The following is a 16,281-nucleotide window of genomic DNA, read 5'->3' on the forward strand; positions in this document are numbered from 1 at the left end:
TCACGGAAATTTGGTATGCTAAAATAACAGAATACAATATTTGACAAAGGATCAAGATATCTCTTTAATACTAATGAGAATAATATATAATGTTTTAATATTGAATATAGTAATATAATGTAAATTGTACAACCATCCTAATATATATTTATATGATAAGGCTTATGTCACATGAAACGGCGATTATATCTTTTAAAAAAGAAATTACGTTTACTAATTCTAAAACTGCTTGTATATAAGTATGATTGAAATACAATATATCAATCTCTCATTAAACTTACTTCTAAATATAATTAATTATTGGTGGTAAATACTATTCATATAGTATACTAGTTCTTTTTTCTTTTTATAAATTTAGAATCGTTTACCTACGTACGTAGTAGGAAAACTTTTGGAATGACTCTTTTTTTTCTTTTTTTTCTTTTTTTTTTTTTCTTTTTGTATTTGATCGTATCATTTATAATTTATTTTTCAATGATTGAGTCATTTATAACGGACGCATAAGAATACATATATACAATTCACATATAACAAAAAGCGAAGTATATATTATAAAATGAAATATCTTGAGTTCATTCCTTTATTATAATTAATTTTTGATAAGAAATAAATTAACATAATGATGTTCTCGATTTTGTACAAGAGCAAAAGATATAAAATTAATTAAAATTTATACAAATAGTATCTGAAAAATAAAATGAAAAAGTAGGAGAAAATAAATAAAACAAAACGTTAAACTTCTACTTGCAAAATTCATTTATTTTGCTCTACCAATGCAGTCAGAATTTCGAGAGAACAAAATTTTATTGATTCGTCCTGTACAGTGTACATCTCTTTGGGATTTTTTTAATAATATTCAATAAATGTTATATATATATAAAGTCCAATGAATCTTTTTTAAATTTGATGCACAGTTTTTTCGCCCTCGTCATGTCATGGATAAATATGTTTATCGGAACACTGAAATGGTAATAGTAACTACAACCGTCTTGTAACAAAAAGAATGTAATAATCTGTTGAAGCAAGGTAATACGATTTGCATTTTATTTTCGCAAGAATCTCTCTATCCCTCTTTCTCTCTCTCTCTCTCTCTCTCTCTCTCTCTCTTTCTTTCTGTTTTTCTCTTGTGAAAAAATCTTTATCTATGACAATCGGGTAAAATGTGTATCGAGTAAGTCCTTACGTTCTCTCCTACGATTACATCCATGTATTACATAATAAAGTATTAGCCAATGAGAATTAAAAATAATAATTACTAAATAATACAAAATTATTATCATTATCATTATCATTATTATTATTTTATTATTATTATTATTATTATTATTATTATTATTATTATTATTATTATTATTATTATTATTATTATTATTATTATTATTTATCATAAGCATTCTTATATCTTCGGTGGTTTTAAAACGATTTATTTTATAATTATGTATATTTTCCCCCCAAAAATTGATGAGAGATAGATCTTACGGATTATTGGACGAAAGTGCAGTTGTCAGGTTCATGAACCTATACATAAATCTTTCATCTCAAATCTTATCTCTCTTTTGTGCAATTACGAAACTGCCAAGTGCACACATTGAAATTTGTAGAAGAGAGAATTAATAAACTCTTCAAAATAATTAAGAGACGAACGTAGAACGACGACGAGCACGTTTCAAAAGGGGACGCGCGTAACGTCACAAAGACGCAGAATACATAATTTGGCGGTAAATTCAAACGACAAATAATAAATAACGGCAGTGTGTAATGCCGATCGCACCTTTTTTGTTTATCTTTTCTTTTTTTTTTCTTTTTTTCTATTTTCTTTTTTCCCCTCACAGATTACATCTTTCTCTTTTCTGATGATATTATTAAACAATGCATTACTATCCAAAAGAATAATTCTCAAATTACGCTTAATGACATTGCGACTTCAATCTTATAACGTACGTGTAAAAAAAAAAAGAAAAAAAAAAGAAGAAAAAGAAAAAAAAAGAAAAAAAAATAGTAAATGAACATTCGAATTTATCTGGCTTGATACTTTTCAAACTTATTCTTTGAACTTAAAAAACACATTTATTTGTAGAATATTAGTAGGAAACAGTCTGACACACATTTCAAGTGAAATATTCGATACAGTTAAATAATCAGCTTAATATTATTGAAATTTCGTAGGGAGATGTTGCAACATGCTCCGTGATAATCCGACCATTGACGCAATATTAATATGGATGATATGGGTGATGATTTTAGGCGATGTCGTGAAAGTCAGTCAAGAGAAACTCAGAGCACGTTATAGTATCTCCCTCATAAGTATTTTTTAAGAATGGCAGTAAAGCGGTTGACACAATTAACGACAGTTTAATTAATCGATCGGCATCGACTTATGACGAAATTGAAATAATTGTCTTATATCAAAAAGAATACGTGTACACTGTTTGAAACATAATTATCCACTAAAATATAGGATCAAAATATATCACCACATGGCTTCTTTATCGATTAAAATAACGTTGGAATTTAGTCTGGAATATTAGAAAACATGCAGTTGACGTATATAATAAATTCCATCCTTGATTTTTTTTTCAACACTCAATCTATCGATCCTTACATCTACGATTTCCACCATGGTATATTTCCCATAGATCTTCGTCGATATTATATTTCAATAGTTTTTTTTAACACATTAGATGTTTGTGTTGTTCAAGGATCGTTAATACGAATATACAATCATAATACCAAAAATTCACATTACACGTTTTATAAGAAATATTCCTATTAAAAACTTCTGACGTGATTGAGAATGAACGACGATTGGAATGATTTAAATTGAAATGTGATTATCTTTTTGTATTATTGCCTCGATTAAATCTTGGTCTTTTGGCCCAACGAAAAGAATTTTTCAGATTTGCCTTCTTTTTTTCTTGTCTTTTCATCGACATTTTGTTTGCTTTCTTTTCTTTTTTTTTTCTTTTTCTTTTTTCGAGTTTCTCATATATCCAATGGTAGTTGTGGTAATCATTTAGAATATTTAACCATCGCGGCAAAGATATCTGATAAATAAAATATGCGAGGTTTGTATCATCGAATAACCAGGACATAAACAGACTTCGTTCGTTTATAAATTTTAACAGGCAAGATCATTCATATTTCTTAAAATTCCTATAAACGAACGAGAAGAGCATTCATTTGTTGTGTAGTTCCGCATTAAACATTCTGACTATAATGTTCACTTACACATATGTAATACGCATGAAAACAAATCGACTTCCACATCATGCTCTCAATGTCATGTTTTTTTTTTACAGATCATTAGAAAATTCCCTATCGTAGTCGCCGGCAAGATATAAATGAAAGAATTATATTTATGTATACATATACATACATATATATATATATATATGTGTGTATATATAAAAAGGACACAAAAATGTTGACTCCTTACAGCCTATGCTCTTTTCAATTCTCACAGTGACTTGAATCGGACATATTGTTATATTTCATCTCGATAACATTAATATAGTCATAATAATAATAATAATTAAAAAAAAATCATAATCATAATAGTTAGAATATTACCACTACTATTACTACCAATAATAATAATAATCATACTCATAATAATAATAATAATAGTAATAATAGTTACAATATTACAACTACTAATAATATAATAATAATAATAGTAATATAGTTTTCCAATATGGATAGTCGTTTTCGGAGGCAGTCTTCATATACGGGTAATGAATCGATTTGTCTCCTATGTCTATTAATATCGTTAAATCACAGTCAATTTTGTGAAAACTGGATAAACTGGATAAATAAATGAATAAATGAAGAATTTGCCTAATCATGAAAATCAACTGGATCTTGTTAGACATGAATCTCTTTTGTTATATGCACGAAACATGTGCGTGTTTTTTAAACGTTTGAAAATGTAATGATTTTTTTTTTCTTTCTTTTTTTCCATAGAAATAGAAAATACCCATGACTGGACAGATATGTTCATCTTCGAATTGAATGACTTTCCAGGGCCATTTAATCAGTCATCGTTGTATAGTCATATAATAAGTGATGCTATTTACAACTGTATGATTAGTGTTAGTTTACTGAACGTCATTATATGTGTATCAGTATGTCAGCATATAATCATTAAATAGAAAATTGTTTTATTTAGTGGAATGAAGTAATTGACGCATCCAGCACTTTAGTAAATTAAAATCGTAGTCTTAAGTCGTGTATACGTATATTTTCTTATTAATATACTTAAGTCCAAGGGCAAGCTGAGAGTCAGTCTTCTTCTAAAAAAAAAAAAAAAGAAAATATAAAAAATAAACTAAAATAAAATAAAAAAAATGTTTTCATTAGGTTCAATAATTTCTTGCTTTACAAGATCTTTTCTTAGAATGTAGTTTAATCATGAATTAGAGTAGAGATTTGATTGGAGTCACAGATGTAAGAGCAATCGATTTACAAAAAAAAAAAAAAAAAAAAAAAAAAAAAATGAAAAAAAAAGAAAAAAAAGGAAAAAAAAAAGAAAAAAAAGGAAAAAAAAAAGAAAAAAAAAATGAAAATAGAAAAAATCCTCTAACAATACCGGCGAATTTCTAATGAAAATTACTTTTCTTCAAAAAATATTTTTGATATGTTTATGGATATTATAATAAGTTTTCGTTCAAAGATAGAAAAGAAAAAAAAAATTGGAAATATGTAATAAAATGTTGCACATAAAATCTATCGCAAGTTACAGCTTGTCCATGTGCAGTCTAAATTTATGATTCAAAGTTCACTGTGTTTTTCATTTTGCAGGATTAAGTACATTGTATGCAAGAAATATATTGCATTGTTATATAATCTAAAGCCAGCGACTGTTCGAGGTATTACCAATTCAGTCTTACAATGATTCTTAATCCAAATGTTATAGTGATTGCAGAAAAAAAAAAAAAAAACATTAACCAGATATTTCAACATTACATTCATTCATTAATCACTGGAAAATATTCTGAAGTGACGAATTCATTCATTTGGCACAGAATACATATTACAGTACATTCCAACTATCGTGAAATATCTTATTCTATGAGCTGCGTGTCATGACATTTTGTTTAGGCAAAAAAAAAAAAAATATATATATATATATATATATATATATAAAATATATAATATATAATATATATATATATATATATATATATATATATATATATATATATAAAGAGAAGATTGAATGTGTGTCATAATTTGTTAAAAAATAAAACAAAGTAGTCATAAACCAAATACAATGGATTGCATATTCGATTACCTTTAGGCCGCTTGAAACAAAACAGTTGAATACATAAAATATTACAAATAAATAATGAAAATAATTAGTTTTACATCCATATGGATACCAATATTACAAATATATTATATGAATCATATTCTGAAATAAAGTAATTAAATGTTTAAATTATTTTGTTTTTGAACATTTATAGATTATAATAAAAAGAATAAATCAATATATTTGAAAGATAATCGAATTTGAAATGCACTGTAAGACTTCACATTTTTTTCTTGCTCCACTTATCAAAGAAATGATGTTTCTATGACTTCTATTCTTAAATTAACATCTTATATTTTAAACATCATACGATTTATGTAAGATGTAGGGAGCCAACTTTTCAGTTTATACCTGCAGATAAGTACTGGGAAATGGGGTTATGTATGGACTTCTTAAAATGTGTAAGAACAAGATTAAGAGGTCGCTGCTACAACTACAGGGGGAACAACGTCAGGTTCACCTGCACCATCTGCTACAGCAGAATCAACGACTTTTTTTACTTTTATAGATTCTGCACTAGTATCTGTAGAACTCTCAGGCTCACCATTTTGTGCAGGTGTTTCCTCACTGCTTGTTAAAACGAGTTGTTCGCTTGAAGATGCCTCATTTAGTCCATTTCTGTGTAAATTTTCATCCGACACTGGCACATCGTCTCCATTTTGTGTTGTTCCATTTAATTTTTTCTTGTCAGATTCCACTGTACTTTTATCTTTCACTTCATCCGACACAGTTTCTTCTTTCACTGATTCTTTGCTCGATTCTTGTTCTATCGATTCAGCACTTTCAGTATGTTTTTCGACCTTAGGTAAAGATGGTTTTATTTCTACATTTTCCTTTTCCGATTGTGCTTTCTTTGATTCTTCTTCAATTTTTTCAGACTTTGTTTCAACTTCTGTACTTTTCTCTGATGTAACATTATTTTCTTGATCTTTTAAATCATTTTTAGTATCTTTAACTTCTGTCTCTGTTGACACAGCAGGTTTATCTGTGTCTATTTTTGCAATATTATCGCCATTTTTAGTTGCATCAGGTAAAGGTGCATTTTCTATCTTTGTAGATACCTGTGTTGTTTTTGTTACTGTTTCCTCTGTTTCTGAAGTATTTTTTTCTGTTGTACTAAAACTAGTAACTGCTTTATTTGTTGATACCTCTACTTTCGTTTCATTTTTTTCTTCACTTGTACTTTCTACAGATTTCTCAGATACATTTTCATCCCTAATTTTGTCATCCTTTACAACTTTGACAGTTTCATTTTGAAGTATAATCTCAGATTTTGTATCTTTTGTATCTTCTGTTGGTTTTGATATAGGCTCATTCCTTGCTACATCCATGGTATCATCTTCCACTGAAGTAACTCCAACTTTTGTTGGAGTTTCTGGTTGTTTAGCTATAGATGCCTCTTTTTCATCAGGTTTTACATTTGTTACTGTTTCTATATCTTTTATATCTTTTGTAGATTCATCTTTTTTAGATGAAATTTGATCTTTTTCTTCTGTTTGGGCTTTTATCTCTTGTTCAGGCTGAGGGCTCTTAGTTATTTCTGTTTTTTCATTTTTTTTTCCACTAGCATCAGACATTTCTACATCCTCAGAAGTATCCATTGGCTCACCGCTCTTTGGATTAACAGATTCATTTTTTTCTTCTGGTTCCGTAGGATTTAATTTTTGACGCTTTGTTGATGTTTGAAATGTTAAATCTAGGAGAGACTTAATAGTCATGTATGCAACTGTTTCTTCATCTGTCAAGGTAGCATTACCTTCGCGTATAACTATAACAGATAATAGACCTGCTTCTTTAGCAGCTGCAGCTTCCCGTACTATATCCGTAAGAAAAATTACGTTATCAGGTTTTTCCCCAATTTTGCTTAAAATATTCTTGTAACTGTCACACTCTTGTTTAGCTCCTATTTCTGTGTCAAAAAATCCACTAAAATACTTGAGTAGATCGCCCTGTTCAGAGTTGCCGAAAAGCAATTTCTGTGCTTCAACGCTTCCACTTGAATAAACATATATTTTTTTTCCATCATTCATCCATGATTCCAATGCTTTAGGAACATCTTCGTAAACACTATACAAAAATTATATTAAGATCACCACAGTATGAATAGCAATTATAAAATATTTAAAAAGGAAAAAAGAACTTACTGTCCTTTGATTGCTGTTGTTTTATAAGCTTCTTGCCACATGTGCCCTTGCAATTGCTTAAGCGCACCTGTTTTACGATCATTATCCATTTGCCAGAGGATATTTTTCATAAGTGATTCTTTCTCTTCTTCCGGATTACTATCAGTAATCGGAATAAAACCTTCAACTTTATCTTCTTCATCTTTCTTTGCCTAAAATAAAAATTATATTAAAGTTTGTTTTTGATGTGGAAACGTTATGCTATAATTCGACGAAAGTCATTTTTTTAATAAAATGTGAAAACATATAGAGACTAATTTGTTTTCATTAAAAATAATATTAGCTAGAAAATATAATACTATTCTTTATATATTTATTAGTTTTTACTTATTATTCTTTATATATAATTTTTTAAAATTAAATTACAAAAACAGCTTCATATTAAGCATTGTTACTATCCAAACTTAATTATTGATACTAACCTAACAGGATTCAAAATGCTTGTTATTATAAATGCTTATATTTATTGTTATTATAAATGCTTGTTATTACTTGTATTTTTTACAAATTATTGAAAAGAATATATTAAAACATCATTATTAATTTATTATTAATTTTCTAATATATTTTAAATCATTATTATGCAAATAATAATACTATAAAAGTGTTCAATTTTTAATCAATATAAATAAAGAATATTAAAAATTAAAAAACTGATATATATATGTACATACATACATACATACATACATACATACATACATACATACATACATATATATATATATATATATATATATATATATATATCTTTACTAAATAAAATATTTTAATATATGAAATATCAAAGGTAGACAAATTCTAGGACAAAGAGTGATCTTCAGGTCAGACCATACTGGTGTAACAGCTGCCTCTGCCCTATCATCCTATTGGCTGCTTGTAAAGCCCTTTACAAAAACTGCTAATAAAGACTGTTATACAGAATCTATATTGTCTATGATATATTTAAAATATATATATTTATATATCAAGTTAAATGTTATTTAATTTGGTTAAATTTACAATATCAATTGTTCTATCATGTGTTCCAATTATTATTTGTAATATTTACCTGTTCTTTTAATTTATGGTAATCTTGTTTAAATTTATCATCGTCCCAATTCGTGTCAATGTATTTTTTTAAATTTTCTCTCACATAAGGAAATAAGGTATCCTGGAAGAGAAGCAATAAACTGTGTAAAAATTCTGTAAAAAACGCAAGAAAAATCATATTGTTTAAATATTCGTCATTTCTTTCGATTCGAAATATTATCGTCATCGTCATAACGCGTTCTGGGAAGGAAAGCAAGAAAATCTATAGTACACTGCGCGATCTAGTGTATGTAAAAAAAAAAAAAAGGAAAGAAAGAAAGAAAGAAAGAAAACAGCCATACCAAGAAATAATAATTTATGGTGTTCATTTGTATATATAATAAATATACAAACACATATAAGAAAACAAAAGAGATAACAAAAAAATTGTTTTCAAACATGAATATAAGATTTGCCGCGAAACTTGTTTAGAAATATCGATATGTCCTTTGGAAATCAAGGCGAGAAGAGAAGACGAGTAAAAACCGGAAAGTGGAGAGGAAAAAAAGGAGGTGAAGGCCCTACCGAAAATTCGAAATGAACGAAGAAAGACACGAAAAGAGATGGTTTAATTCGAAGCGCGAAAAATAATGATAATCAAAGTAATAAAGTATTCGGATCGATGATCGAGACGAAATTTCGAAAAAATTTCAGACTGCGATTTCCGAGAAGCGTGCAAGGAAAAGTTGAAGCTCCGTTGTTCGCTCGCCGGCATCGTACAACACTACCCTTCCTTCCAATGAACGACACGCGTGAGAAATATATGCCCGAGATATACGCGACAAAACGAAAAACGTGAAGAGCGGCTCTTTTTTCCTTTCGAATATCGAAAATATTATTGCGGAGTCGACAAAGACGATTCTCCTTTTTTTTCCCTTTTACCTCGAAAGGAAGGAATTGTAATAAAACAGTTAAGCGCGAGCATCGTAGGGCGCGTTCAAGAACGCCACGGCCATGGCCTTTGTTACCTTTACGAAGCTTATGCTCGTCGTCGTACCCTCGATGTCAACCAGGATCGTCGTTTGCGATAGCATACTCTCCTCTTGTTCCTGGCTACGCTTTTCCCCGGCCATTTCCACGATTTACTCGTTCTATTCCGACCGAAGGATAAATAATAAATATATCTATATGTAGTACGTATCAAGCCGTAGGACGTTGAAAGCACGGTGGTGTGTATGTACGTCTCTCCGACGCGTTCTTGTTGAAAGCCGGCGAATGAATTCGCTCTTGCCCCCCGCGCACTGGTGTGTGCGTGCGAACTCGTTTCTCCCTTCGTCCCTCGTCCAGTGCCGATCCCACGGTAACCAGGACCGTATCAATGATATTCCTCTTTACTCTAGTCTTTTACTACACACATAACGAATTTTACATTTTTTTTTTACCTGTATTCAAAAGATCTACGAAAATTCATCTTTTCATAATCTTTCATTTTTTTTCTCGATCTTCTTATATTACTTTTTCTCGAGACAACCATATTTGGCATTTCCATTGGGTTGTCTATCTAAAGTGATTTGACTTTCAAAAATTCTTCTTCCTAACCTTACGAATTACTTTTTATCTACGTATTCGTGTATATTACTTGTATGAGAGAATAATTTACTTGCTATTTTTACAATATATTGACATTTTGATACTTATTATATCGTACATAGTAGAAATAAACGAGGTTCAATTATTTTCTTTGAAAACATTTCTTTTGAAATTTGAGTGTGTAGAAATTTGTTGATACGATAGACCGTCATTGTTCGTACGATACTCGTTTCATGCGATATTATGCCGGCGAATTCGTCGACGAAAAACGTGCTAACAGTTAAAATATAAAATCTGAATTCTTTTTTAGAGCGTTTGCGCATTTAGAATAAGAAATTTATTCGTGTAATCATTAATAGAATGGGGCTCCGATATTAGTTATTACAATCCTGTATTATGGACGAAAATTGCAAGCTGTGTTAGTATCCATACGTTCGATATACATTAGTATTCGCGTGTTCGTGTAAATCGCTGCTTCCTTCAGCCAATGAGCGTTCGTGCTTTACGGTGTCATGTTTGCATCCACAGCAACGATCCCTCCGCAAAATCTTTTCGATGCAATAACTTTTTTCCTGAAAGTACATTTGTAAGAAATCTTGAATATAACGGATTCCAAAATTCTTTAAGTTTTCGTTAAGAACATTCGAATGGTAAAAAGAAAAATGATTGTTCCAAAAAATAAAGATAAACGTAATGAACTACACGCATATGTTTCGATATCACTCCGCGTGAAAGTAGTTCCTGGACACTTTATTTTTATCAATTTTTCGAAATTTACGAATCCAAATAGATTTCTTTCGATTTGATTAAAATACCAAAAGATATTTATTTTAATTTTTTCGAAAATTAACATTTATTTTCAATAATCGGTTAATCATACTATCGATAGTATTAATAGGAAATTTTAAGGTGGTTGTATACAGCTGAGAGACGCAACCACCTGATTTTTGCATGGGGCGCGACGTTGCCTGCAAAGGCGGAACCATTTAAATTTTGACATTCGCCGGATCTACACGTGCACGCCAACCGTCATCTGTCAGTATAACCGGTAACAGCTTATTTCAAACCACGTGCATGTTACGCGGTTTAAGAAATTAATATTTATATACTCTATTTAAATCCTCGAAATATATATGCATATACGTATATATATATATATATATATGTATATATATATATATATATATATATATTAGATATGCTTTCATTATATGATTCATAATATGATAATTATCATTGAATTGAGGATTTATTATATTTTTATAAAATGTGAGTTATGTTTAACACAGAATATTTCGTATGAAGTATAGAAAAAAAATTTCAATGTTTCTACAAACACGTATTGAATGAATGAAAGAAATTTTATGGAATAAATTTAATAATTTCAATTTTATTTTTTAGTATTGAACGCAAAAGTAATACTTCCCCAGTATTATATTATTTATATAAGAATAATAAAAATTATTTAATAAATTTTAAATATAAATCACAATTAATTAATGTAAAATTATATATATTTATACAACTACATTTTATATCAAACACATCATTTATTTAACATTACTATGATATTAGACATTTTGCAACTGCTTTAATTTTTCTCCTAGATGATTATTCAAATGAATTCTAATTTCTTGTTGATCATTACATTTTTCTCCACATTCAGGACATTCTAAATCACCTTTATCATGATGCTGTTTACGATGCTTTGATCGATAATTGTATGAAGCAAAATGTTCTCCACAATCCTGACATTGATAAGGTAATTCACCTGTATGCTTTCTTTGATGATGATCCCTCGAATCTTTACGTCTAAAACTCATATTGCAATATTCGCAAACAAATGGTTTTTTACCAGTATGTAGAAGAACATGATTATACAGAGATTTAGTATCATTAAAACCTTTCTCACACTGTGCACATTTATATCGTTTTTCGCCATTGTGTTTACTTCTTATATGATTTATTAAAAGTTGTTTTACTCTATAAGAGGCATTACAAATATCACATTGATATATAGGATCTACTTTACCCTCATGTATTCGTTCTTTGTGTGCCTTTAAGGACATTTGATGTTTAAATTTTTCGTGACACTCTTCACATTCATACCATGGTTTTTGTTCAATTAAAATTGGATCTTGATTACTAATTTCGTGGGTTTCTATCATATGATATTTTAACATTCTATATGTTGGAAAATCCTCCATACATATAGGGCATGTAAATACTTGTGGTAATAATATATTTTTATCATGTTTCCAATGTTTTTCTAAATGTTCATTCATATTTTGTTTCTTTCTAAATGACTTATTACAAATATTACAAATATAACGGTTATGAGAAAAATGTATTTTTCTATGAAGTCTTAAAGCATTTTTAGTTGTACATTTTTGTTCACACACATCACATTGAAAAGGTCTTTCACCAGTATGAGTACGATGATGCTCTCGTAGACGTGCTTTCAATTGAAACGACTTACCACATAATTCACAAACATAAGGTCTTGCACCCTTATGAACAAAGAGATAATGCTCATATAAAGAATTTTCTGCACTAAACTCTTTACCACAAGTACTACAAATAAATTCTTTCATATTTTCATTGTGTCGCATTTCATGAAATTCTAATCTTTCTTTACGTACAAAATGTTTAGGACATTTGGAACAATGATATTGACGGGGTGATATTACTTTTGCTTCATTTCCATCTACAACTAAAGAAAGAGTAGAATCTTCACAAGAAGAACAAGTAACCAAATCATTAATAGCATCTGGATCTAAATCAAAAATTAATTTTCCACATAAATTACAATTGGTGAATGTTTTTCCTTGTATTTTTACTGCAAGTTCTTTCTGTGTATTATCAATGTCTAAGTCATTATTACCAATATCGACATTTATCTCCTGAATACCAGAATGTTTATGCTTCTTTTGATGTCCCTTTAATCTTGTATATTTTGAAAATAATTTATCACATTCCAAGCAAATAAAACGTTGTGAATTTTTATGTGTATAATAATAATGATCCCACAATAAATTTTCATTACTTGCTTTTTTTTTACAAACAGTACATACATATTTATCCATACAATCAAATTTGTGTCTTTCCATATGAAATTCATATTTTGATTGTGAAAGATATCGAGCACCACATAAATTACATACAATTCTTGGACAAGATTTTATATTATCTTTGTCGTCTGTTTTAATATCCTCATTATTAATGATTCTGTCGTGCTTCTTATAGTTTTTTTCACAATTGAACCATACAATATTATCATAAGTAGATTCTAATTTTACTGATGTATTTGTATCCTTACAATTTACAAGTTCAGAATATGGCTCATAAATTACTTCTAATTTAGGAATCTTAACAGAATCTGAAGTTTCTTTATATTTTATATTTCTCTTAAATTTTCTTTTGACATCTTTCTGTGTCCTATTTAAGGAATTTTCCTTACCAATCATATTATATGTCAATGTATTTTTACGATTAATGTCTTTTATTTCAATACTTTCTCCATTCATATTTGCTTTTAATTTGATACAATTTTGTGGATTTACATTGTCTTGTTTTATATTAAGCGCTATTGGTTTTTCGAAGTTTTGAAGATTTTGCTCTTTTGTTGGGTAAGTTTTTTCAGTATGACCAACAATTGCTAGTGAAATTTGAAAACTATAATCACAGTTTTGTGGATTACTAACTAATAATATCATTAAATCGACATTACAATTTGGACATGTGCATACTGTATCATTACAAATCTTAGCAAATATATCTGTTTGTTCTTTTTCATTTCTTGTAAACTCATGAAAACAATTACTTTTTCCGTTATTTAATTCTCTTTCATATTTTAAAACTTCTTGAATGAACTTATGATAAAGAATAACTTTGTCATGACAGGATATACATACAAATTTAGAGCCATCATCCAATGGAGATATCTATAAAAAAAAAAAAATAATGATTTTTCAATATCTATACAAGCACATTTACATTTAATTAGAATTAAAGAATATTTCATAGAAAAATATAAATAAAAGCATACATTTACATACATTAATTGGTAATGTGTCTATTATTTTTTGTTTTAGATCTGTCGAATCTTCAAATATATTTTTAAGCCTTCCGTTTTGAAGGTTTATACCACATAAACGACACAATAACATAATTATGGCTGATCAGCCGCCACATACTCTTTAAGAAATCTGTATCAATAATGCTATAAGACCAATAAATCTATGATCGTGGTATATATTTTTAAAGCCAAATCACAGATATTCTACCACGTATACATCTGTAAAATAAATTTATTCAAATCTGCTATACTTACATAAAAATATTTTTATATATGCTTATTATATTCTTGAAGATTGGTTGAAGATTGGATTTATCCTATATAAAAATAAAGAATTATACGATTTAATTCTTTCAGTTTAGACATTTATTATATATTTCATGTAAAATTGTAACTTATCATATTAAAACATCTTACGTATCAATTAGAAATTAAAAATGATTAATTATAGAAACTTTGGGTTTAATCTTTAATCAAATTCCAAATTTTTTGACACGCATATAGGGACGTCAAATATAATATATATATACATGTATATTATATATATATATATTATATATATATATGCAAGAATACTTATGTATTACTAAGAGTCTCATTCTTATATATCGTTATAACGATTGGTCCATTCTTTTTGAAAATGAACCAATGAAAAGTAAGGCTATGCAGACGATACGTGATAATTCTTTTTAAAAGTTTTCTATGAATGAAAAATAATTAATATCGAAATATGTAATATTATAAGTATTGGATATAAATGTTATTTTTTTAAGTAAAACAACTGAAGAATGGAATTAAAATCGCGTGGAAAAAATTTATGAATTAAAGTATGTTAAAGGTCACTTCATTACTACGCAAGCGTAGACAAATCTGCTTGTGACCGATATCTTTTACGCAACAGACAGTCCTGACCAAGGGTGGATGGTTTTTGTCAAAAACTATCTAGTTAAGTTTAAATAATTTCGTAGAAAAATGTTACGTCTCGTGGTAGGACGCATTGGATCCTCTCTAAGAAATATTACGATACCTCGTACTACGATTGTTGGTACTCAGTCTTATAGAAATTCGCACGGTTCTACTGAATCTGATGAAGAATTCGATGCACGATATGAAAGTTTTTTCAATCGTCCGGATATCGATGGCTGGGAGGCTCGAAAGGCAATGAACGATTTAGCTGGTAAAGATTTAACATTTACATTTTATCTTCACATTATTATTACAAATATTATTAATTAAAATTTTCAGAAAATCTAAGTATTTCGCATTTAACATATAATTTGTATTATATAGTTAAGCTCTATAGTTTATTAATATGTAATACATTTTATATTTTGTTATATATATATATATATATATATATATATATATATATATATATATATATATCTTATTATGCCTGTAATTTCTTGATTACAAGTCATAGAATAACATTAATACTCATTGATATAACAAGCATGCGTTATATTTACAATTCTTCTACTGTAACATAATTAAAACATAATTTTTATTTCATAAGAATGACAGTCGTTAAGAATATTGAGAATTTAACTGTGTTAAGATGTATCTAACAGTTTTGTTATTTTTAAAAAATAAATGATTTATTGGTTATTATTTGCTGCTTACTATTAAGATTTCTTGTTTGTATATTTACTTTACTAGGTATGGACATGGTTCCTGAACCCAGAATTATCTGTGCAGCATTAAGAGCTTGTAGACGAGTAAATGATTATGCACTGGCTATTAGATTCTTGGAATCTATTAAAGACAAATGCGGTCCGTATGTCAACACTATTTATCCATATATTCTTCAAGAGATAAGGCCTACCTTAGATGAATTGGGTATCAATACTCCAGAAGAATTAGGATATGACAAACCAGAATTAGCCCTTGTAGCCCCATATGAAATGTAAATAAAAATGTATTAATTTCCATTTTAGTATTTATACATGAAAGTGCATCTTTATCAAGCTTGTTGTTCACAAAAAGTTGAACTGTATTGAATAAAATGTACTTTCAATAGATCTATTTATAAAAGTGTTTCTTAATTCAATAAAAAATTTTTGATCATTATGCAGTATTTTCCTAATTATTAATCAATCAATCTGTGC

At 28.4% G+C, this 16,281-nt stretch overlaps 3 protein-coding genes and 1 long non-coding RNA gene across 9 annotated transcripts; 2 read left to right on the forward strand and 2 right to left on the reverse strand.

The window, feature by feature from the left end:
- Nucleotides 1-738: 738 nt before the first annotated feature.
- LOC124426296 (enolase-phosphatase E1) lies at nucleotides 739-9,784 on the reverse strand. 3 transcript variants are annotated; one of them, XM_046967798.1, is made up of 5 exons: nucleotides 9,534-9,784; nucleotides 8,546-8,647; nucleotides 7,456-7,646; nucleotides 5,856-7,378; nucleotides 739-4,289 (listed from the first exon to the last, which is right to left on the reverse strand). In XM_046967798.1, the coding sequence occupies exons 1-5, from the start codon at nucleotides 9,636-9,638 to the stop codon at nucleotides 4,282-4,284; spliced, it is 1,929 nt and encodes a 642-aa protein (XP_046823754.1). In that variant the 5' UTR covers nucleotides 9,639-9,784; the 3' UTR covers nucleotides 739-4,281. The 3 variants fall into 3 exon arrangements, with proteins under 3 accessions (XP_046823754.1, XP_046823753.1, XP_046823752.1); XM_046967797.1 differs by having other exon boundaries at nucleotides 739-4,292; XM_046967796.1 differs by lacking the exon at nucleotides 739-4,289 and having other exon boundaries at nucleotides 5,210-7,378.
- A 109-nt stretch (nucleotides 9,785-9,893) lies between these two features.
- Nucleotides 9,894-14,317, forward strand: LOC124426302. 2 transcript variants are annotated; one of them, XR_006942707.1, is made up of 4 exons: nucleotides 9,894-10,513; nucleotides 11,005-11,143; nucleotides 11,762-11,857; nucleotides 14,190-14,317. It is a non-coding gene; the product is annotated as an uncharacterized LOC124426302 (long non-coding RNA). The 2 variants fall into 2 exon arrangements; XR_006942706.1 differs by having other exon boundaries at nucleotides 9,894-11,143.
- LOC124426295 (zinc finger protein 615-like) lies at nucleotides 11,592-14,889 on the reverse strand. 3 transcript variants are annotated; one of them, XM_046967795.1, is made up of 3 exons: nucleotides 14,591-14,889; nucleotides 14,429-14,490; nucleotides 11,592-14,039 (listed from the first exon to the last, which is right to left on the reverse strand). In XM_046967795.1, exon 3 carries the CDS (start codon nucleotides 13,809-13,811, stop codon nucleotides 11,667-11,669), a length of 2,145 nt encoding a protein of 714 aa, XP_046823751.1. In that variant the 5' UTR covers nucleotides 13,812-14,039; nucleotides 14,429-14,490; nucleotides 14,591-14,889; the 3' UTR covers nucleotides 11,592-11,666. The 3 variants fall into 3 exon arrangements, with proteins under 3 accessions (XP_046823751.1, XP_046823749.1, XP_046823750.1); XM_046967793.1 differs by lacking the exons at nucleotides 14,429-14,490; nucleotides 14,591-14,889 and adding an exon at nucleotides 14,154-14,292; XM_046967794.1 differs by lacking the exons at nucleotides 14,429-14,490; nucleotides 14,591-14,889 and adding an exon at nucleotides 14,144-14,262.
- A 145-nt stretch (nucleotides 14,890-15,034) lies between these two features.
- LOC124426301 (cytochrome c oxidase subunit 5A, mitochondrial) lies at nucleotides 15,035-16,243 on the forward strand. Its single transcript, XM_046967808.1, has 2 exons — nucleotides 15,035-15,350; nucleotides 15,833-16,243. The coding sequence occupies exons 1-2, from the start codon at nucleotides 15,146-15,148 to the stop codon at nucleotides 16,081-16,083; spliced, it is 456 nt and encodes a 151-aa protein (XP_046823764.1). The 5' UTR covers nucleotides 15,035-15,145; the 3' UTR covers nucleotides 16,084-16,243.
- The last annotated feature ends 38 nt before the right edge of the window (nucleotides 16,244-16,281 follow it).

The sequence above is a fragment of the Vespa crabro genome, chromosome 8 (genome assembly GCF_910589235.1).
Source record: "Vespa crabro chromosome 8, iyVesCrab1.2, whole genome shotgun sequence".
NCBI lineage: Eukaryota > Metazoa > Arthropoda > Insecta > Hymenoptera > Vespidae > Vespa > Vespa crabro.